The following is a 25,243-nucleotide window of genomic DNA, read 5'->3' on the forward strand; positions in this document are numbered from 1 at the left end:
GAACTTAACCACTCGGCCATGGGGCTGGCCCCTCAGAATTGTTATATCTTGATTTATACAGTCTCTACCTTCATTTAGGTGTCTGGCTAGTTCTCCTAACCTTTTGTGTTTTGTGAATGCCATTAAAATATCTTTAATAATATGCTTTCAGTTATATATTTGGTAATGTCCTGTTAACCTGGCATTCTGAAAATCCAACAAGCAAATAAAAAACAAAAAAGTCCTGATTAATCTCATTTGTCTATTTCCATGTTGTAAATACCACCACCATGGCCAATTCAAGCCATCAATGTGATGTCATTAAATGCAAAGATATGCACAGCATATTTTAGTGAGTTGGAGTAAGATGGCTCGAGCAAAACAGTGTGATGAATAAACATTACCTCAAGTTTGTGTTTGCTCTAATGGTCTATCAAAACATCCAGGGACTTTTTTGGTAAGTTCCAATACATTTAACTTAAGAAAATAACAGTGAATCATTTGAACATAATCAAAATTTTTAAGTAACAGGCAACATTTTATTAAACTATGAAATGATAGAAAAATACTTTCCAAACAAGTATTTTATTTAGAGTAAAATGAAAAACATAGATCAATCCCAATCAGAATCCCAATGACATTATTCATGGAAATAGAACAAAAAATCCTAAAATTTATATGGAACAACAAAAGACCTCAAATAGCCAAAGCAATCTTGAGAAAAAAGAACAAAGCTGGAGGTATCACATTCCCTGATTTCAAAATATACTACAAAGCTAAAGTAATCAAAACAGCATGGTACTGGCACAAAAACAGACACACAGATCAATGGAACAGAATTGAGAGCCCCAGAAATAAAGTCACACATCTATGGACAGTTAATCTTCAACAAAGGAGCCAAAAACACACAAAGGGGAAAGAAAAGTCTCTTCAACAAATAGCTTTGGGAAAACTGGGCAGCCACATGCAAAAGAATAAAAGTAGACCGTTTTCCTGCACCACACAAAAATTAACTCAAAATGGATTAAAGCCTTGAATGTAAGACCTGATACCATAAATTCCTAGAAGAAAATATAGGCAGTACACTCTTTGATGTTGGTCTTAGCAGCATCTTTTCAAACACCATGTCTACTAAGGCAAGAGAAACAAAAGAAAAAAATGATAAAAAAGATTAAAAAGCTTCTGAAAGGTAACGGAAACCATGAACAAAATGAAAAGACAACCCACCAACTGGGAGAAAATAGTTGCAAATCAACTATCTGACAAGGGGTTAATATCCAAAATATATAAAGAACTCATATAACTAAACAATAAAAAAAACCAACCCTATCAAAAAATGGACAGAAGATATGAACAGACATTTTTCCAAAGAAGATATACAGATGGCTAACAGACACATGAAAAGATGTTCAACATCACTAATTATTACGGAAATGCAAATCAAAAGTACAATGAGATCTCACCTTCCACTGGTCAGAATGGCTATAATTCCCAAGACAAAAAATAACAAATGTTGGAGAGGATGTGGGGAAAGGGAACCCTTATCCACTGCTGGTGGGAATGCAAAGTGGTGCAGCCACTATGGAGAATAATATGAGATTTCACAAAAAATTAAAAATAGAAATACCATATGATCCAGCTGTCCCACTACTGGGTATTTATCCAAAGAACTTGAAATCAACAACACAAAGCGATTAATGCACTCCTATGTTCACTGAAGCATTCCTCACAATAGCCAAGATGTGAAAGCAACCCAAGTGCCCATCAACTGATGAATGGATAAAGAAGCTGTAGTATATATATACAATGGAATACTACTCAGCCATAAAGAAAGACAAAACCACCCCATTTGCAACAACATGGATGGACCTGGAGGATATTATGTTAAGCAAAATAAGCCAGACAGAGAAAGAAAAACACCACATGATTTCTCTCATATGTGGAAGATAAACAAATACATGGACAAAAAGAACAGATTAGTGGGTACCAGAGGGGCAGGGAGTTGGGCAAAAGGGATAAAGGGGCACATATGTATGGTGATTGATAAAAATTAGACTGTTGGTGGTGAGAAAGATGTAGTCCATACAGAAACTGATAATAATGTAGACATGAAATTACACAATGTTACAAACCATTATGACCTCAATAAAATAATAATAATAAAATACATTTTACATCTTTGGAATAAAACAAAGAGATAGATTGAAGTTACTTTATGTTAAAAAATGTTCATTGTAAAGACCACTGAAAGCTTACAAACTATATCTATATTAGAGTTTGGAAAAAGTGAATGACCACATCATCTAGTTAGTAAGTGAAAATTATCATTATGTATTTTGAAAATCAAGCTGTAACATTTTACTGAAAGAAACTGGTAAAAATATATATTGTATGGCCCATTAAACACATCTGTAAAGTTCATTATTTTAAAATGCTTATGATGTAATGAGATGGATAGTATCTAAAAGTAGACTATATCTAGGAGTTGGTACTTTTTGCTGAAAATGGCCAGAAAGTACATATTTTAGTTTTGTAGACCATTTAGTCTCTGTCATGAAGGCAGTTTCTGCTATTGTAGTGGGAAAACACCCATGTTCAATATGTCAGTTAATGATCCTGGCTGTGTCCTCATAAAACATTGTTTATAGAAAGAGGCAGCAGGTAAATCTGGCCCGTGGGTCACCTGTAGTTTGTTGACCTGACATTAGATTGTACTGAATCATCTGATCTTTTTAGGGCTCTGATTTCAACATAATTTTCCTCAGTATTTCTGAAACATTAATCCTGATACCCAAAGTGTTTTTTAATAATAGTGCCCTAGTCAGTAAAAATCTTGACTAATTAGTGTTTCTTAAACAAGTTATTTCCATAGCAAACCAACTGCCAAAAGGACAATGCAATTGAAAATAAAATGAATATAGTTGTGGACATATTTTCTTTTATATTACCCTATCAAAATGTCATAATTAACCATAATGAGAAATATTTACCTAGACAGCAAAGGAAGAGAAAATTTGAATATGAAATAAAAATGTATTTAATATGAATACATTCATTTTAATTTACTTTGAAATCCTTAATCTTACCTTCCATAAGTTTCCCTGTATGTTCTGCACTTCCCCCAGGAAGAATCTTGGCAATATAGGCTCCAATTTCTCCACTATGTCCAGGAATTTCTTTACCACCCACAATTCTAATTCCTAATCCATTACCTGTATTGAAAAATTAGTAAGTTATTAGTAATAATTTAAAAGGCCAACAGTTGTCACAAACTATAAAGGGCACAAAAAGTGGGCTCTAGTATGCAGAAGCTTACTAGAACATGAATATTGGAGCTGGCACCAATAACAAAAGGACATTGTTCGGATTTCAATAATAGTTGATATATGAAATAGGACTTTCTGAGACCTTGGTGGGATCTAAATGAATCACTTGACATTAACAAGTAATCTTTTCAATCACCAAGATATGATAGAAATATCTTTGCCCATTTTTGACCAGATATTTTGTAAAAATTTTGCATGAAGATGATCCTAGCATAAGAGACTCCAGAGCATAGAATTCACTTATGAAATTAAGGAACATTTCTTATTGTATCCTTCATTTAAAGGCAGTCAATTGAGATGACTCAATCCAAACATACAAATAAATCAACTGAAAAAGTGAAAACATGACTGTATCTTATAAATTATTATTCACTTTTTAACTTTAGTTCATTAATTAATATTGATCGTGCATTAACATGGCACTTACTACAAGGCACAATAAAATTATTTTTGACTGATAAACAACTTAGCAAACTATTCCTTATTCTGAAGAACATATTTTCTTTCTGTAAGTAGCCACATAGAAAAAAGATGGGGAATAATTATTATGAGAAATCTAATTTTGATAGAAATGAATTGTTGATATTTTAAGTTTATGGTTTCTTATCAGCTAAAAACTAGCAAGTATATACAGCACCAGAAATGTTTTTGTTACAAATGTTAAGGATATTTTAAAATGAAAGTATTAAAAGAAAGCAGAATTCTTCTCCTTTAATGAAAACACTTTTAATTATCTCTTTAAATTGAAATTCTTTCAACTCAGTGATTGAAGTACCATTTTCAACACTTTCAAAATCTCCAAATTTTAAAAGCCAGTTGTCTTCCAAATTCTCTTTTCTTCCCACTTTACTCTTCAAAAACAATCCCTGTAGTCAGCATCAACATAGTTCAAACATTCAACAAGCAGTAACACTGAATCATGGAACTCTTCTCTCATTTATCCAGTAGGGATATATTTTGGTAGGACATTGTTTATTTTTATTCCAGGTGATATGATATTTCCAAATATCATATGAATTCTTCATATATCAATTTTCTCCCTTTTTTTCTTTCACCTTCCCTCCCTCCCTTCCATCCTTCCTTGTTTTTCTCTCTTTTCTCTCTCTCCTTCCCTACTACCTGCCCCCATCTCTGTTTTTTTTTTTTTTTTACCAGGGTAATTGTTCTGAAGATTTAGCCTCAAAACAAAAACAAAAACGAAACAAATTAACTGTATGTTTCTAAGTTCCCTGCTGTTGTGAAGGAATCAGAGTTAAATAAGATACCAGCTGTCTGGCCCCACTCGTGGAGCTTTTCTGTCACAAGTTTCTTGATCCAGTGTCAATGTTTTTAGTAGATACTAATTTATGATACATATTGAATATAACTGGACGAATGCAGAACACCATCTAGTAAGTGACCTAATCTCAACTAAGTCTGGGTAGAAACAGTAGAGTTCTTAGCCATTAGCCTTTATGGATTCACTAGGACTGATTCTACAGTAAGTCATTAGATAGAGACGAATAAAGGGTAGCAGATTAAAAAAAGCTATTAGCCACTCTTCATTCAATAGTTTAGCCTGTTATTTTGAGCATACTAAGGACACTTCAGAAATTATTAAACAAGGATTTTAAAACAGCTGGCCATAATTAAGGCTTATTCCATGGAATTTACCCATAAAAAATAAAAATAGATTCTTACAGACTTGGTTTCATTTTTCATGATTGAATCACTCACAAGCTGTACAATCCATCACTTATTAAAGATTTCATAAAAATCCATACAGATATTGAATTTCTAATGTGGTTGGTATATCCATAACAATTTTAAGACATGGTCAGTCTGAGATTCCAAAAGATGATTTATGAGGTTTCCGTAGTGTAAAGGCATATACTCAAGATTATGCCTTATATCAAAATTTATCACAATTTTTCTAGAATATAGCAGAGCAGAGTATAGTAGGTTATAGTAGAGTGCTCAGGGCATTAGTTTTACTTGTTTCTTTTTAAGCTTAAACATTAGAAAATAAAGGTAGCCTATGAAAATGTAGTACTGAAATTACCATATAATATATGGTGTAGCCAAATGCTTAGAATCTACAAATAGATTTAGAATTGTTATACTTTGTAAAGGTAGAGCTAAAAGAATAGTTGTAGAACTTCAAAATCTATTAATTAGCATAAGAGACTACTTTTTAAAATTTATAGTTTCATTCTGCAAATGACAATGTCTTGAGGGTTAAGTAGTTGGATCCTTTAATGTCATTTGATTTTTAGTGACTAAGCACATTCTAAAAGCCTGTAGTAAAGGCTCAGTGATAGGAACTACAATTATTCCATCTTAATAAAGTAGCATGACACAATAATTATTTAATGTTGTAAAATATAGTCTCACTCTAGTAAATTCAAGTACTCAAAAAATTTTCTAAATATACTTTATAAGCCTCACTGTCTTCAGTAAAATGGGAATAATAGACAGTCATGACAATACTATGAGAAATGAGATTTTATACATACAGAAGCCACTTCAGATACATAGTAAATTTTCAAAAATTACTGTTCCTCTTGTTGATGTTGCTGTGGTTGCTGCTATTGTTTTTCATGTATACAATAAATTAGCATAGAAATGTTTAAAAATTGTGAAGAATAGCATGGTAAAAAGTAAAAATACTCAGGAATATAACATTTTTTGTTTATTTTACAGTAGTTACTTGTATCCTATTTTGGATGTCATGAATGTAAATTTAATTTATACAGTTTCAAGAGTTTAAATCTGGACATTTTGATTTAATATTTCTAAGCTGCACTCTGATATTTTATGTATTAAATCCAGATAAAATGAATGAAAATGCTTCCATAAAATTAAAACACCACAGCTCAAATCTAAAAAGCGGAATGTCAGTAAAAGATTTGGCAAACTCAAAAAGCAACATTAACTTTTAACTGAAATGCTTAGATCTAAATGGTCCTTGATAAGAGATATTTATATTATCACTGTTTTTCAACTTTTCAAAAACTTTTATTGACAGAAATTTCTTTTGCCTCTCTGCTTCTATTCCATCTAGAAACGTTGGGGAACTGCTTCGTCAGTTAGATGCCAGGGAAATACTTTGGTCTTGCTCTTGAGTTCACAGTACGGTAGAGTAGAGAGGCAGATAACTACTATAGAGAACATAGGAGCTTTAGTAAAAGAGATAATCAAAAGTTATAGTAATTTCACAACATATAAAGCATAGATGTGGTTAAGGAAGTCTTACAGGGAAATCTATATCTCAGAAATTCTTTAAGTATATAGGGAATATTTATAAAAAATGAAGTTCAATGATAAAAGTAACAACATCATAAAGAAAAAGTATTTCATTAATAACCTCAGGATTATGACTTAAATGTATCACTCTTTTCAAGTCTCTATGTATCCTATAATTATATGACAAATATATTTTATGTAGTCACTTTTAAAGTTCCTATACAATAGGGCAACATAGAAGTCTCCCAAACTCACCTCCTCTCATGGACATACCAAATCTACAGATACACATGGAGCAGTTCCCTCTGAATGAAATCCAGAAACTAGCTGAGCAACACCTACACATTGGGTGAACAAGAAACTATCACATCAAAACAGGTCTTGGCATACCCTCAACTATTAGGAGCCACGAAGAACAAAGAAGGCAGCTTGGACAATCATAAAGGTTTGAGCGACAACCAAGAGCTTAGGCCCAGCTGAATAATGTTCATCTCCTCCATGACACCACTCCATCAAGACTGGGAGAGGTGGCTGTTTTATCTAAGGTGCGGAAACCAACACAGAGAGTCAAGGAAAATGAAAGAAAGAGAAATATGTTCCAAACAAAAGAACAAGATTGAACCTCCAAAACAGACCTTAATGAAATGGAGGGTCTGTATTTAAAAGGTATTTACCTGATAAAAAGTTCAAAATAATGATCATAAAGATGATTACTGAGGTCAGGAGAATGATGCATGAATAAAGTGAAAATTTCAACAAATAGATAGAAAATATAAGAAAGTAACAAACAGAAATAACAAAGTTGAAGACTACAATAACTGAACTGAAAAATTCACAGAGGAGTTCAGTAGCAGACTAGAGAAGCCAAAGAAAGGATTAGTGAACTCAAAGATAGAGCAATAGAATTCATCCTGCAGAGGAACAAAAAGAAAAAAGAACGAAAGAGTGATGATACCTTAAGGGACTTATGGGATACTATCAAAAGGAAAAAGAATTGGAGAAAATATTTGCAAATCATATATCTGACAAGGGGTTAATATCAAAATATATACTCATATATATAGAACTCATATAACACAACAGCAAAAAAAACAAAAAATGAAATAAAAAAGGCAGAGGAACTGAACAGACATTTTTCCAAAGAAGACATATAAATGGCCAACAGGTACATGAGAAGGTGCTCCAAATCGCTAATCATTAGGGAAAGGTAAATCAAAACCACAACGAAATATCATGACACATCTGTTAGAATGGCTACTATCAAAAAGACAAGAGATAAGTGTTGGCAAGGATGTGTAGAAAAGGGAATACTTGCCCACGGTTAGTGGGACTGTAAATTGGTGCAGCCACTATGGAAAACAGTAGGGAGTTTCTTCAAAAAAGTCAAAACAGAACTACTAAATGATCCAGCAATCCCACTTCTGGGTGTATATCCAAAGGAAATGAAAACAGGATATCAAACAGATATCCGCATTCCCATGTTCACAGCAGCATTACTCACAAAAGCCAAGATATGGAAATAACCTAAGTGTCCATTGATGGACAAATGGATAAAGAAGATGTGAGATATATACATAGATATATATCTATATATCTATACAAAGGAATATTATTCAGCCATGAGAAAGATGGAAATCCTGCCATTTGAGACAATGTACATGGACCTTGAGGGCATTATGCTAAGTGAAATAAGCCAGAGAAAGACAAATACTGCATTGTATCACTTATATGTAGGGAAAAAAAGTCAAATTCATAGAAAGAGAGAGTAGAAAAGTGGTTGCCAGGGGCTGTGGGTCAGGGATATAGGCAGAGCTTGGTAAAAGGGTACAAACTTTCAGCTATAAGATGGAAAAGGTCTGAGGATCTAATATAAAACATGGTGACTATAGTTGCTTATACTGTATTGTATAACTGAAATTTGCTAAGAGAGTAGAACTTAAATGTTCTCACCAAAGGAAAAGAAAAAGATAAAATATATGAGGTGATGGATGTATTAATTAACCAGATAGGAGCAATCCTTTCACAATGTACACATACATAAAATCACCACAATGTATACTTTAAATATCTTACAATTTTATAAGTCCATTATACTTCAATAAAGCTGAAAAAAATAAAATAAAATAAGCTGTGCATAAAATAAACACGAGCATACTAAGAAAAAATCTTTACATTTGCTTTTAAATTTTCAGTTTAAATCTACTTTAATTTTTTTTTCCTTTTTCTCTCCAAAGCCCCCCAGTACATAGTTGTATAATCTTCGTTGTGGGTCCTAAATCTACTTTAATTTTATATGTTTATTAACATGTTACATTAAAAGCTCTGGTATTTTAAATTATTACAAAGAATTTTCTTATTTTCATCATTAAAATAATATATGAAATTATTATGATCTTATAATTAGAGCATTAAGGAAAAATTTAAAATACTTGTTGCATTTTGACACTATCATATGCTACATCTAAGCATCAAGGAAAAGCAAAATTTGCATCAGTGAACATACTACCTTATGAATAGTAAGTTAAATCAACAGAGTTTATTATTCATAATAGAGTTATTACAGAATGAAGGTATATTGAACAACTTATACATTATTGGTTGGGCTGAAAAAGAAGAAAGATTATCTATACAAATATTAATGCTAATGAAACATTAAGGATAATAGAAAAGTCCCTGAAGAATAGTTCAATTAAATCTATTGTTATTATTTACACATTAATTATACTCCTGAGGAAAGGCTGTGAAAGTTTATTTTTATACTCTTTCACGTATTAATTTCTATGTTATAAATTATCCATGTAAATATTTAGGAAAATAAGCCAAATTATGTTAAAAATCCATAGTTATTTCCCCTTTGTACTAATTAAATGCTACATTAATTCATTAATACTTGAACATGAAGACCTAAAGAATATTTCAATATTTATCCTTTATCTTTCTAAATTTTTCCTCAGTATAAGAAAAACATCCCTACAAACACAAAAAAGTATTAATTTCCTCAATAAAATCCATAGCAATCCATACTTGACTGTTTCTAGCAACATCAAAATGGTAACACCACATTCTTGCCAAATCTAATGCAACTCTAAGCCTGAGCATGCAAATTACAAATTCAGCTATTCCCATTAGATTTTTCTAATCCAGCCAATTGCTTATAACATCTTTTTCCTAGTTTTAAATATGTATCCTTTACATACATGAAGGATTCAAAGAGAATATTTTATCTCACATTTCCATGAACAAAACCATAAAACTCCTAGAAGAAAATCATAGGCAGTAATCTCCTTGGCACTGGTCTTGGTGATGATTTTTTGATTTGATGCCAAAAGCAAAGGCAAGAAAAGCAAAAATAAGCAAGTGAGACTACATAAAACTAAAAAGCTTCTGTACACCAAAAGAAACAATCAATAAAATGAAAAAGCAACCTACAGAATGGGAGAAAATATTTGTAAATCATATATCTGACAAAGGATTAATATCCAAAAGATATAAAGAACTCATACAACTCAATAGCACAAAAACAAGCAATCTGACTAAAACTGGGCAGAGGATCTGAACAGACATTTTTCTGAAGACATACAGATTGTCACTAAGTACATGAAAAGGTGCTCAACACCACTAATCACCCGGGAATGCAAATATAAACCACAAAAAGATATCACCTCACACCTGTTAGCATGGCTATTATCAAAAAGACAAGAACTAACAAGTGTTGGTGAGGATGTTGAGAAAAGCAAACCCTTATGCACTGTTGGTCAGAATGTAAATTGGTGCAGCCACTATGGAAAACAATATGGAGGTCCACATAAAATTAAAAATAGTTACCATGTGATCCAGCAATTTCACTTCTGGGTTTTTATCTGAGGAAAATGAAAACACAAACTTGAAAAGATATATGCATGTCCATTGCAGCATTATTTACGATAGCCAAGATATAGAAGCAACCCAAGTGTCCATCAATGGATAAATGGATAAAGAAAATGTGTTATGTATACACAATGCAATGTCGTTCAGCCATAAAATAGAAGAAAATCTTGCCATTTGCAACAACATGGATGGACCTTGAGAGCTTTATGCTGAGTGAAATAAGTCAGACAGAGAAAGACTGTCTGATCTCACTTATATGTGGAATCTTAAAAAAAAAAAAAGCAAAAACCCAGAAGAATAAAAAAACAAAAAAATGAGCTCATGGATACGGAAAACAGATGGGTGGTTGCCAGATGTGGCAGGGTGTGTGGTAGGTGAATGGGTGAAAGGGGTTAAAAACTTCCAGCTATGAAATAAGTAAGGAATGGGAGATGTAATGTACAGCATGGTGACTATATTAATAATATTATATTGTGTATTTGAAATTTGCTAACAGAGTAGATATAAAAGTTTTCATCTTAAGAAAAAAGATTTTATAGTCATGTATGGTGATGGATGTTAACTAGACTTGCTGTGGTGATCATTTCTCAATACATACAAATATCAAATCATTATGTTGTATAGCTGAAATGCTACATGTTACCTATCGCTAAATAAAAAAAATCATTCTGTTTATTAGTATTTAGGGTCCAAAACAAAATGATTCTTTGATATGAAGGTGGATGTTATAAAATTAGAAGATAGCTCAGTTTATAAATATGGGCTTAACAATGACTTATTTAGATATTGATCTCATTGATGGCAGGCCTGGACTGGAGGTCTGTTCATCTACTCTGCGCATTAAAGAAAATTGTTGTATTGGGAGACACTGATGTAACCCTATAACGTCATTGGAAATAAAATAGTTTAAGCTTATATTAGTGTAAAGTTATGATGCGCCATCCAAAATAAATGCCAGTTTTACTTAAATAAAAGATAAGTAAGAAGAAATACTATTTTAGTTCAAAATTGAGTATTAAGTGTTCCTTTTGTACTTCTGGACATAATAGGGGATTGCTGCAATCATACATGATTGTGACTCCCAATGAGTCACTTCCTGTATCATCCCCTCCTTTTGGGTGTAGGTGGAACCTGTGACTTGTTTCTAACCAATAGGATCTGACAAAGGTGATATGATAGTCACTACCATGATTATGTTATCTAAGACTCTAACTAAGAAGATTAAAATGAGAGTCTCCTGCTGCCCTTGAAGAAGTAAACTGCCATGTGTGAGAGGGCCTGGGAGAGGGTCACATGGCATGGAACTGAGAGTGGCCCCTGGCTGACAGCCAGCAAGAAAACAAGGAACTTACTCCCATATCTTAGAGGAGCTAAATTCTGTCAACAACCATGTGAGCTTAGAAGATCCCCAATCTCCAGAAGGAACACAGCCCAGCCAACACAAAGACTGCAGCCTTGTGAGATCCTGATCAGGGGACCCAGTTAAGCCGTGCCTGGATTATCGACCCATGAAAACTGTGAGGTACTAAATGTGTGTTGTTAAGCCATTAAATTTGTGGTAATTTGTTGTGCATCAATAGAAAATTAATACAAAGATGAAAGTTGTATTCTGAACTTTCTGTGCACACAATATATATCGACATTATCCTGGCAGCAAAATTTGTAGAACATTTGTGTTTATAGTAGTTATGACAGTGATTAAGCAGTGACAGAAGGTAGGAATGAAAAGGAAAACAGGCCATGAAAAAATAAGCTTTTGCCCTTCATAATCAGAGAGGAAGAGAACTGTGTATTAGTTCTGCAATGCTGAGGTTCTGGTATAACGTGTATATCAAGAATATGGCATCTAGGCAGCATTAAATATATAACTGAATGAATAATGAATGAATGAATATTGAAACGGCTATTTTTCCCCATGGGGCTAACGCATCAATGACAATGATGTTAAAAATAATAGATTTATATTGATATTTATACTGTATTCTATTCTTAGAAAATGCTAGAGTGGAGCCTACACTCTTACTCCAAATGAGTGACTTAACAATGCGTCTTCTCTCTGGTTGGTGCCCGTGTACCTGGTTAGGAATCAGAAAGGATGGGTTCGGGAGCAGCACATCCAGCCCTTCCTTTCCCCATCAGTTGTAGAGAGGAGAATGATGGGAGAGACTACCATCAGACCATTAAAAGGTGAAACAACCCAGATATAAAAGTGTTGGGCGTCAGCATCTCTCTGTCAGGACTGAGGAGAGGAAACATTTCTGGCTTAGGCAGCCCATGAATCATACTGTACAATTTAATCTATAGTTGTAAGTGATTAGCTGGGAAAGATTATGCTTGTTTTGTCAATATAATTTCTATTTTCCCATTTGCATCAATTTTTATGCCTTGTTTATATCTTTATCAAACACTACAAAGATGGAATTGTTACTTTTCAATATTACAGTTTCCATGATTTTTGTATTTTAGCATTTTTATTACAAATGTGAATTGTGTATATATATCTAAGTGAGTAAGTAATTGGATTAATACTTATATATCAAATCTGTAAAAAACAAAGTGCATACAGACCTGGTAATGTAATAATTACTATAATTACCACTATTTTGAAGAGGACTTGAAAAACTGATTTAGAGAGAAAGGTTCTGAATTTGCCAAGGACTTTAGGGACATAAATAAAATCCCAGTGTCCAGATTATTTTTGCACCACAGGCTAAACCTGTTCTCATCAAAGTCAACTTACTATTGGTGAAGGAGAGATTTAACATAGTTCAACAGCTTCTTCCTTCCAATATACATCAGGGGATGTTTTTCATTAAAGAGTTATTTAATACAATTATTTTCATTTTTTCATCACTCTATTTTAAAAAATTGTTACTACTATCTGGAATGGACAAGAAATTTTACATGTCGTTAGGTGATCAAGCCAAGAATATTCAAACATTCCATTGAAACTGGTATTTATGCAAAAAAGCAACTGCTTTTATTTATTTTCATCTAATTTTCTATTACATCAGATTTATTGAACGTTTAAGTGTCTAATCTCCCAAAATATATGACTTTGAACCGACGAAGTCTATTTGGTTTCTGTACCTTGTACCAATATTATTTTCTATTTAATATACTATTTGATTTTTATCCATCTCTTCAGTATCATCTTCAGGGATAGAAGGAAAAAGAAAGTAACAAACATTTCTAGAGTTCCCCCTATGTGTCTTACCCTATTTTTTAAATTGTCTCTACAACTTTTCAGCTTGGGTACTATCCATACCATTTCAGGACAAAGAAGCTGAGATGAAGGAAGGTTAGAAATTTGCCTAGGTTGTCTAGCATGTAAAAAAGCTAAGATTAAAGCCCATTTTTTTTTCTTGATTTCCACATCCTGGTTCTTTCTGTATATCTTCGCTCATTGCTCTAACTGTCAAGAAAATATTCTAGAAGATCAATATAAATCCTTACTCCTTTAATTGAATCTCATTTCTTATTATCCATTTTTCCATGGCCAATTCATATGCATTTTATATTTCTACCCTTAAATATCACATTAATATTACCATTTATCTTCCTTTCTTATAGGTTAAACATCCTGAATGTTTTCACCCTCTCCTCATAGAATCAATTATTAATTCCTTTAATTTTACTTATTAAAAGTACATAGAAAAATGTGCTAACCTATCTCCAGTTAGAAGCAAAGCCCATAATGTCACTTCCTTAGCAGGAACACAACTGTGCAAGCAATATTTATCTGGACGGATGTCAGAAGAAGTGATGATGTTAATGCGGAACTAGCTCTGACAGTAAACACTTCCTTTGTTACTGGGGAAATGAATGTGAGCTTTCACTAAAATTTATCAGGAAGAAATTGTGATTTTATAAGAGATTCATCCTGAGCCTTATTTTATTGCTATAATTTTATACTCAGTTTCTTCCTAAAGATAATTTGAGAGGCTTATAATGAGAAATTGTGTCATATATAACTGCACTGTTGTAAGAATGAAAAAGAAAAAGGGGAGAGAGAAATTTCAGCGTCAAAGCCCACTTTGTAGGGTCTATTCAGTTTCCCAGAAGTTCCAGGAGTTCAGATGGAACACACATGTCCTCAAGGTGACAGTTACACTTTTTCTTGTTCTTTCATAAGGAGCAGAAGAGATGACACAATTGTTTTAACTTTCTATTCTAACACTTGGCCTGACATACAAAAAACTTTTCTCATGAAATGTTCATATAAATGATGTTGGAGAGATGTTGCGTGGGTGTTAGCCATAATTTATCTAAACCGCATGGAGTAGTTCACCGTATTTTTGCCTCAGTTCCTCTTTATTTGAGCATGGCAGTGCAGTCTCAATCAAAAGTGACCAAACTTTTTAAAAATTAGTGTACCTTTTTCATTATGGTTAAGCTTCTTCCAGAATTTAATTTTGAAGCAAACAAGACAAAATTTCTTAAAAGATCTCACAAAGGAAGCTATCTTTTCCATTTCAGTGGTGCCCATTCTGCCTATCAAACTAAATTCAAACTTTATCTAGCCCACCATGATCTGGCACTAACCTTGGTCCCTTTTATATACTCTCTGTTAGTTCAAAACAAAACAAAAAAACCCAAAAACCCAAATAACAATAATTTATTCTCCTGAATATTAAATAGATATGTCATTGAAAGGAAATAAACAGTGCTAATTATGGTCTAAGACCCAGAAAGAACATTCAATATTATGTGCTGTCTCATAACTGGTGAAATCAGGAGGGCCTTGAATGGCCTAATGATAAGATCCCCTTCCTACCCTGGTGAATATAAGGTACCCTAGCCAAACAACTCTCCTTATCAAGTGCTTCCTTCAGATGTAGTTGCTGCTTATCTCTGAGTAGCAAGTTTCTGCCAGTCCACAGAATTACTCAACCAAGACAATCATCTCTTCCTACAGGAACTAGGGGGCACTCCAGCTTTTGATACTAAAAAGCCTTCCACCCACAGCTCCTGGCTGTTTACTGTCTTGCTGAGTACAACTACCATGTGGCGTTGCGTGGTGTGTGGTGTCCCGCTCCCTCAAACTGTGAGTCTATGTGACTAGTAAACTGCTGTCGATCTCATCTGTCCAGTGTCAGGTGTCATGTGTTTGGCCATTGCCATACCCTTAGGATGGGAATTTCCCTCCCCTTCACCAATCAGGTGAATAGGAGGCAATTAAGCTATTAAATACGGGACAAAATATCAGTCTCATGACTAATCAAAGAAATAATACTTAATGTGATATAAACTTTGACTTATAAAATAAGTTAAAAATATTTTTTTCTTAAAATCACATCATTTTAAATACATAACAGTGAACAGCAAATGAAAAACTACATTCTTAGTTTGGGACTGCAAATCAGTAGAACTCTTCTGGTAAGAAATTTGACAAAAAATCTAAGAAAAATCCAAAATATCCTTTCTTTTTTACTCAGTCATTTTATTTCTGGGAATATAGTTTAAGAAAATAATAAATATCACTGCAGGCTTTTTTCATTGTGGCATTATTTATAACAGTGAAAAGGGGAAGACAGCATAAATATCCAACAATTGAGGAATGTTTGAAGTTAATGATTAAATATCTATACACATAGTAAAAACTAATCATTAAACTCATGTCTGTGAAGAATTTTTGATGTAACAGGAAAATGCATTTATTAGGCACTTTATACTATATTAAAAATATGTATGTAAACTACATTACAATATACTCTCAAATTTCAGTGTGTATGTACGTGGCTATAAAGAAGATGGGAAGAAAAGGAAGAGAATACAAATTGTGATGTGATGTGATAAAATTATGATGGATTTTATTTTCGTCTTTGCACTTTTCACTACTAGCATATTTTACAGGGGATCTACCTATCTATTCACACACACACACACATACACACACGTACTCATTTTATACACACATACAAAGAAGAGGGTTGAGATTGACATGTACATTTAGTCATTTAGCTACTGGCAAGTGAGGGCTAGATTGGAGGTTTGCCTTTGAGATCTCTCACTAAGAGGAAACTGAGAAATGAAAACATACATGAGAAATTGGCAAAAATAGTGTTCTCTATACCCCATTGATAAAATTCTTTGAGCAAACAGAGATGACGTACAAAAACTGTACACGTATCCATAGTTTGTGACATGTTTTAATTTTCAATATACAGTTTCATGTATTCATTGTTTCATGTGGCTTAGCTCCACTTCTTCAAGCATCTTGCAAAACTCTTGGAAGCAGACTTCTTGTCACAGGTTTTCCCCACATTTGCCTCATATCTAGTATAAAGTTGAATCTATATGAAATATGAACTATCTACTTGTTTATAGTGGGAAAAACAAAGATAGTCCTTTATTTATTGTAACTCTCCTTTCTGTAATCCTATATTATTTGAAAAATTTTAAAATAGATTTAACAGTTATAGGAGGTGGTTAAAATGTGTTTTCAGTATTTTTTTTAGGTGGAATATGAAGGTTTTTGTTTTTGTTTTTTTACTCATCTGCTGATCATAATATTATATCTTTGAGAAACATAAGATATATAGAAGATATACCATCTAGAAGGTTCTATCTAGACTCTGAATACAGATACTAAATCAGTTCTATTTGAAGAGTGTGGATTTTTATCTTAAAAACTCATAAGTAAGGAAAAAAGAGGAGAATGATATTAGTATTTTGTGGAAATGGTTATACTTTCAAATTATTTAAGAAGCAAGTAGAAAACTAGAAAGTGCAAGCAAATAATATGATTATTTTTATATCTTAGGTCCCTAACATATTTAAGACATTTTTATCTGTTTTCTTACAGTTTTGTATAATTTCTCTGGTTGCATACTGGGACAATATAATGATTCATCAACGTATGTAAATAAGGCCATTATCACAAATGTGATAATTCCCATTAAAAAATTTACCCAAATATAAATCAGTGTGAGAGTTCATTTGCTGTGCGTATATGTACGTATGCATGTATGTAAATGTCCTCTCCTCCTCCAAATATGAAAACATAATTCACTCAATGCTTTTGCATATTGCCTGTGTTTGAAATCTCCATTGATTAATAGAAGAAAGTGGAATGTCTGACTAGCTGTTCTTGGTTTTTAAAGTGATTCTTAAACACTTCTGCTCAGTTTTTAAAAATTTTAGGCCAAAAAAATCTCTTCCAGTGACTATTAAAGAAGGGAAGGGGAGGACAGAATTCTATAGCAGCATTAGGGCAGAGTCCCTGCCTTGTTGTCACAACTAGTCACCAACGTTCTTTAGAAACAAAGCAAGGGTGTCTGCTCTCATTACTCTGTTCAACATTGTACAGCAAGTTTCAGCAAGTGAAACAAGGAAAAACTTAAAAGAAACTTATTCTCATTGGAGCAGAAGAAGTAAAACTGTCTTAATTTGCAGATGATATGATCTTGCATGTGGAAAATCCTAATGATCCCACAAAAAATGATTAGAAGTAAAAACAGCATTAGGAGGATTATAAGCTAAAAGGTCAAGATACAAAAATCAATTGTATTTCTATAAAATGCAATGAACAGTCCAAAACTGAAATTAAGAAAACAACTCCATTCACAATAGCATCAAGAAGAAAAAATAATTTGGCAGACATTTAACAAAAGAAATGTAGTCTGATATACTGAAAACTATAAAACTTTACCAAAAGAAATTAAAGGAGATCTAAGCAAATGAAGAGATACCACATGTTCACGTATTGGAAGACTCAATGTTGTTAAGAGAGCAATTCTCTCCAAATTTATCTATAATTTCAATACAAACCCTACCATAATCCCAGCAGGCTCATACTAAAATTTTATGGAAATTAAAAGGATCTAGAATAACCAAAACAATTTTGAAAGATAAAAACTTGGAGGACTTACACTATCAGATTTCAAAACTTAATATAAAACTATAGTAAGCAAGAGTATAGCACTAGCAAAATAATAGTTAGGCATATAGTCAAATAGAACAAAACTGAGAATCTATAAATACATTCTTGTATTAATGGTAGATTGATTTTCCTTTTTTTTTTTGAGGAAGATTAGCCCTGTACCAACATCTGCCACCAATCCTCTTTTTGCTGAGGAAGACTGGCCCTGAGCTAACATCCGTGCCCATCTTCCTCCACTTCATATATGGGACACCTGCCACAGCATGGCTTGACAATGGGTCCGTAGGTCCACCCCCGGGATCTGGACCAGTGAACCTCAGGCCACCAAAGCAGAAAGCATGAACTTTACGGCTGTGCCACTGGCCAGTTTGAATTGTAGATTGATTTTTGACAAAAGATGCCACGGCAATCTAATGGGGGAATTTTTTTTAAGCAAAAGATGCTTCATAATTGGATATCCATTTGTAGTTCAAAAAAATGAACTTAGACCACTGCCTCATACTATCATACAAAAACCAACACAAAATAGTTCATAGACCTAAATGTATAAACCTTCTGATATAAAACATAGAAAATCTTTGTGACCTTGAGATTTTTCTTACTATGCGATCAAGAGCAGCATGGTCCATAGAGAAAAAACACAGATAAATTGGAATTCATTAAAATGTAAAACTTTTCCCTTAAAATACACCTTCGAGAAAATAAAAAGACAAGACTCATACTAGAAGAAAATATGTGCATGTCATATACTTTATAAAGGACTTGTATACAAAGAACTCTTACAACTCAGTAAGAAAACAAACAACTCAAATAAATAATGGGCAAAAGATCCGAATAGACATTTTTCCAAAGAAGACATATGCATTGCTTATAACCACCTGAAAATATGCTCATTATCATAAGTCATTAGGAAAATGCCAGTTAAAACAACAATGACATATGATCAACAGCCATCCTACCAAGTGTTAGCAACAACATGAAGAAAGTGTAACACTCAGACATTGCTGGCAAGAGTATAACATGGTACACCTACCTTGGAAAACTACTGGGAAGTTTCTTAAATAGTTAAAAAGAAACTTACCATACAAGCCAACAATTCCACTTCTGGGAAACCATTCAGAAATATCGTATGTCCAACTAAAACTTGTATGCAAATATTTAAAAACTCAGAAAAATTCAATAAACAAATGTAGTATATCCAAACAACGGACTACTACTTAGCAATAAAAAGAGCAAACTCCTGTTAACATGCTACAAAACAGATCAACCTCAAAAATGTTGGTAAGTGAAAGGAGCCAGACACCAAAACTGCATACTGTATGATTCAATCCATATGAAATGCCCAGAACAGGCAAACTTACAGAGACAGAAAGTAAATCTCCCACCTGTGGCTGGGAGAGGGGCATTGGAAGTGGATATTGCTAGCAGCTCAAGGGAACTATTTCTAACGATGGAAACGCTCTAAAACAAGATTGTAGTGATGGTTGCACAACTCCACAAATTTACTAAAATTCATTAATTTATACACTTGAAATTTATACCTCATTACATTTATGTACATTACATGTATATTTATGATATGCAAATTATACCTTGTTGAAGCTGTTAAAATAACAAAAAGGGAACTATCCACATTTGGTATTGCTACCAACTCAGATCCAGTGAGATCTGTTACATTTGCCTCCTGTTTCTAAAAGCCCATAAAGATGGTAGACTAATAAGGAATAAAAAATGAGCCACTATTTCCATAAAAGACACTGCTTTCTTTTGAACCTAAACATTTTTAATGTTCTTCACTATTACACTTACTAACTAGTCTTTCTAGCCTTGCAGATGTAGCCAGTTCATTATGAAACTACACACAAGCAAATATCATTTTTAAAATCAGGAGATTTTCTTTGGCTTGTTTCAAACAGCTGTGTTTCTGAAGCCCTAAGATGGAGCTCTAAATAAAAAAGAAAGAGGCTCACTTCTTGAGCATTATACTTTATTCTTTTCTTCTGATAATTTCTATCTAAAAGAAGGGGAAATAACATTTGTTGAGTGTACAGTAAGTACAAGATTTTGTGCTAGCTTCACTTGCAATTATGTGAGATACATAGAGCTGGGCTTATGTTACAGAGGAGAAAACTTATTCTCAAAATTTAAATAAGCAATAGATCTGAACTCCAACTCAGGTCTTTCTGATTCCAAAACTCATGACCTATTTTGGTCTAATTGCTCTGGCTAAAGTTTCCAGTACTATGTTGAATAAGAGTGGCGAAAGTGGTCATCCTTGTCTTGTTCCATGATACAGTTGTTGATCAGCACCTATAAACACATCTTTGAAGTTTACAGTTAAACGTTAAGGAATCTATTTTCTAAAAATCTGGACTATTTAATAGAAGATTGTACGTATTTCTCTCCACATATATTTCTCTCTGCATACATCACAAAAATATAAATAATGGTGCATATGGAGGCCAGCCTGGTGGCATAGTGATTAAGTTTGTGTGCTCTGCTTCAGTGACTGGAATTCGTGGGTTTGGATCTCAGGCATGGACCTACACACTGCTCATGAAAGCCATGCTGTGGTGGCATCCCACTACAAAATAGAGGAAGACTGGTACAGATGTTAGCTCAGGGCCAAACTTCCTCACCAAAAAGCAAAAAATGGTGCGTATGTATATGTGTGTACATACTTATACATACATACACATGGGCATGAACGATAAAGTTTTGTAAATTCCTCAGCTTTGTCTCAATTGTTCCTAAAATTTTATTGTAATAATTACTTATATTTCAGATTATTCTACTAAATTATGAGTAAGTTGTAGATCAATATTTTTTGTATTCATTCTATTAATCTACCCACCAACACAATGTAAATCATATTATGGGTATTCAATTTATGAGTATTAATGAGTAAAAAATTAAAAATATATCCAATATGAGTTCTAAAAAGTTATAAAATATATTTTATGTTATGTAAGTTTTTCTACAGGAAGAAAACAAGCTTCTTTATAATTGTTTTTAACCTTCTTTATAAATATTCTTAGAACAGTGGTTCTCAAACACTTTGGTTTTAATGAGCCATTTATACTCTTTAATACTATTGAGGACTTCAAAGAGGTTTTGTTTACATGGATTTTAGCTATGTATATTTTCTATATTATAAATTAAAACTGAGAATTTAAAATATTTGTTTATTAATGAATTTAAAATAAACTCATTCCATGTTAAAATAAATCACATTTTTAAACTAAAACATGGCTTTATTTTATAAATAAAACACATGAGAAGGGTGGCATTGTTTTACTTTGTAAATCTGCTTAATATTGAGCTACATAGAAGACAGCTTAATTCTCATATGTGCCCTGTATACAATCTGTTGTGATGTCACACATCACGTAACCTCTGAAAAACTCTACTGTATATTCATAAGAAAATGAGAGTGCAAAAAGCAAATGCTGCCTTAGCATTACTTTGAAAATAGTTCTGACCTTGTGGACCTCTGCAAGAATCTTCGGAATCCTGAGGGTTCCCTGCTCATCCTTTGAGACCACACAGGAGAAACAATAAAAATCTACTTTCTAGTCCTGTCTCCCATTTTGAAATTATTTTTGCTTCCAATAAATGAAAATATACTTTTCTCTTTTTGTGAGGTGTGCTCATTTTACATAATTCTAATAAAATATTTTAATGATACACCCAGTTAGAATGGTTTATTAAAATTTAATAAAAGATACACAGTATTTCTACTTTCAGTAGGTTTATATAACCAAAGTGAAAATTCGCTAATAGCCATTTCCCCCAATGTTGGGAGAGTAGATAGACTACATTTTATTCTTCACTCCTTCCTTACTTACATCCTTACCTTGTTTTACAAAGGCAGTTAAATTATTACCTTAGATAGTTTTCTCACTATTGATAAAGCTACTGGACACTGTTCTTTTTCTCTAAACATGAGAAACAAACAGGAATTTAAAAATTTTTTATTATGGAAAATTTCATACACATAAAAAAGTAGTGACAAGACTATACTAAAACCGAGTGTAGTTAATCTTCCATCTCCAATGATTATCAAATCATAATCAATTTTGCTTCATCTATTTCTTCACTATTCTCCATACAGCTAATTTTGAAGCAAAACCCCAGACAAGATATTATTTCATCTGTAAATATTTTAGTATGCATCTCTAAAAGAGATACTCTTAATTTTCATTAAAAATATAAACAAAAAATGGTAATCACAGTTAAAAAATAATTGCAAATCCTTAATATCACCAAATATTTAGTCAATCAGACTAGGCTTTTGGTTAAGCAGCAAATGACATAAAGACTAGGCAGGACTGCAAATGCTCTGTGCCAGAGTTTGCCTGCCACTAGATTAGAACTTCTAGACACTGTTTTCCAAACATTGTCATTTCTGGCTCTAGCCTTCCATTTACATGTGTTTAGGTCCCTTTGAGGGACTGAAGACTTATGTGAAAACAATAAAAATTGTTTCAAAACATTTCATTTAGTATGAGTTCATGCTAGCAAAGGACACATGGACAATATATTCAGCAGTAATCTACGCAGGGAAAATATAACAGGGAAAATATTTTTACTATTATTTTATGCAAATATCAAAAGAAAGAGGGGCATGCAGAGCGATGATATAGTACACTACTAGTAAATTTATTGCTCAAAACTACAATCCTCGTTTCTCATCCTGCAAAATCTATATACAGAGGAAATTGAATTTAGTTTTCAGAATAGAATATTTAAAACAAGAAAGCAATAGCTCTTATTTGTTATTGTTACATTTTAAAACTTTTTTATTAATTGTGGTAAAAGAAAACAAATTAAAATAATGAATTGCAAAACAAATAATAAGGCTGAAGGAATAATTACTTTAATGTGGTAAAAAAATAATAATACAGAGAGAAAATAGATACACTGATATAGAGTCCTGATGATTTAGTAAAAATGGTCTGAAGATTTATGTTATAGATTATGAAATAATAATTTTGGCATTGCTAGAAAATATTATCTTGTTTTGTTTTATGAACTGGAGGGAACTGAAATACTTTGCAGCAGGTAAATATTTCTACAAAAGGAGTCCTTGGGTCTTAAGATTCACCCCTGGAATTTTCATCAATACTTAAAATACAGTCTGCATGGAATAAAACTATGAAAGTTTCAATTATCTGTCTCTGGCAGAAAAAAAATTACCCAATCTTGAAAGGAAAACAACAACATTAGACTCCTAATGGATTAATTCTTTACGAAAATAAAGAGAGGAAAATTGCTCAAAGCAAAACCTGTTCCACTCCACATGTTCCATGGTCTAAAATCTACAAGGAAAAATAGCAAGGATACTGAAGAAATACCTCTTTGTGTTCTTTGTTATATCAGTCCTTAAAAAAAAACCTCTCCAGTACATATACTATGTTAGGTATACCACCTATACATATTCCCAAATATATGAATATATATTTATGAGTATTTTCTGTTGATGTACAGTGTCTATGAAACACAAAGAATATACTTGAGTGAGAATATAGGTACTATTCATACTTTAAAAATTCACTAATTTGACAAAACATATTTTCTCTCTCAGATTTAAATATAAAAATTCCATTATCTTTCAAAAACATCAAAGTCATGATGACAAAGGAAGAGAAACTATCAGATTGGAGGAGACGAAGGAGGCATGACAACCAAATGCAACGTGAGGTCTGGATTGGATCCTGGACTAGAAAAAAAAAATTTAGTGTGTTAGTGGGAAAACTCAAAATTTAGATAAGGCTTGCAGATGTTTTAATAGTATTTTATCAATGTTAACTTCCTGGTTTTGACCACCTTATTGTGGTTAGATAGATGTTAACATTAGAGGAATTGGGCAAAGGGTGGGCAAAAGAACTGAATGCATTCTTTTCTAGGAGTCCAAAATTTTCTGCAAGTCTAAAATTATTTCAAAATACAAAGTTTAAAAATTCCATCATAAGCTTTGGTTCATAGGACACAAATAACCAAACAAACAAAAATTCAGCATAATTGATAATGTTCAAATTGACAGGTACAGGGGAATTTATTCCTTAGAAGGATCCAATATAGTTTTTTACTTCCTGTGTAAGAATGTTTTATAGTGCTAAAACCAGCAACCATATTACTCAATAGAGCAATAATTATGGAGCTTTGTAATGCCATGTACATTTTAAAAAATGTAGTCAATGAAAAAAATGATCTAAATATGCACCATCTAGTAATTTGTCATATTAATCATCATGCCATTGTTGTCTTTTGTGTTCAAATGTATAGCCTGCTTACTTTTTGAAATTTTCCAAAACAAAATTTTTGACATAAAAAGATGGTGTTTTCTAAAATTTAATGATTCATCTAAACTGAAATCCAAATACATATTTCAATCCAACATTAAAATAAAAAGGACTAGATTATTTGATTTCCTTTACCTGAAACTGTGTGATCCTTAGAGTCTCTCGTTATTTTTATCCTTGCATGAGGAAAGATGTAGTGCACAGTCTTCCCGTTCATCTGTATAATCTGACATACATGTGATAAGGTGAAAAAGCAATGTTAAAGACATTTAAAATGCAATATACAGACTTACGTTTTTTTTAAAAAAAGCAGATTGATTCAATCAATGAAAAAGTCTTAGAAAATTCTTAAATGATGACACTGTAAGCCTCTTCCACTATATAATGATATTATTGGCTTCTGAGTTCATTACAGTCTTCACATTTATAACCAATTTCTCTTGCAAACTGATTTGTTGTCTTCAGGAACTCAATGAGCACATGTACAGGTCGAAAAGGATGACTGTTACATCAGTAGTACATAGTCAATAGTGACGAAAGAAGATAGAGAACGTATACGAAAAACTGACAGGGCTGATTTTGCCCTGGACAGCCTAGAAATGGAAAGGTAGGGTTAATTTTCAGCAATTAAGCGCTGCGAGGGGAGAAAAGCCAGA

The 25,243-nt window shown here is 32.7% G+C and overlaps 1 protein-coding gene across 5 annotated transcripts in view; it reads right to left on the bottom strand.

Annotated features, from left to right (window-relative positions):
* PCLO (piccolo presynaptic cytomatrix protein) overlaps positions 1–25,243 on the bottom strand; it is a 375,574-nt gene that overhangs the window by 120,309 nt on the left and 230,022 nt on the right. For 4 of the 5 annotated variants that reach the window (XM_046669722.1, XM_046669723.1, XM_046669725.1 and 1 more), the window contains exons 9-10: positions 24,723–24,813; positions 3,066–3,191 (exon numbers count right to left, since the gene is read on the bottom strand). In XM_046669722.1, coding sequence (XP_046525678.1) covers positions 3,066–3,191; positions 24,723–24,813 — 217 coding nt within the window. Of the gene's footprint in view, positions 1–3,065; positions 3,192–22,408; positions 24,005–24,722; positions 24,814–25,243 lie in introns of those variants that run through there. The other variant, XM_046669724.1, reaches the window with a different exon arrangement.

The sequence above is a fragment of the Equus quagga genome, chromosome 8, assembly GCF_021613505.1.
Source record: "Equus quagga isolate Etosha38 chromosome 8, UCLA_HA_Equagga_1.0, whole genome shotgun sequence".
NCBI classification, from domain to species: Eukaryota; Metazoa; Chordata; class Mammalia; order Perissodactyla; family Equidae; genus Equus; species Equus quagga.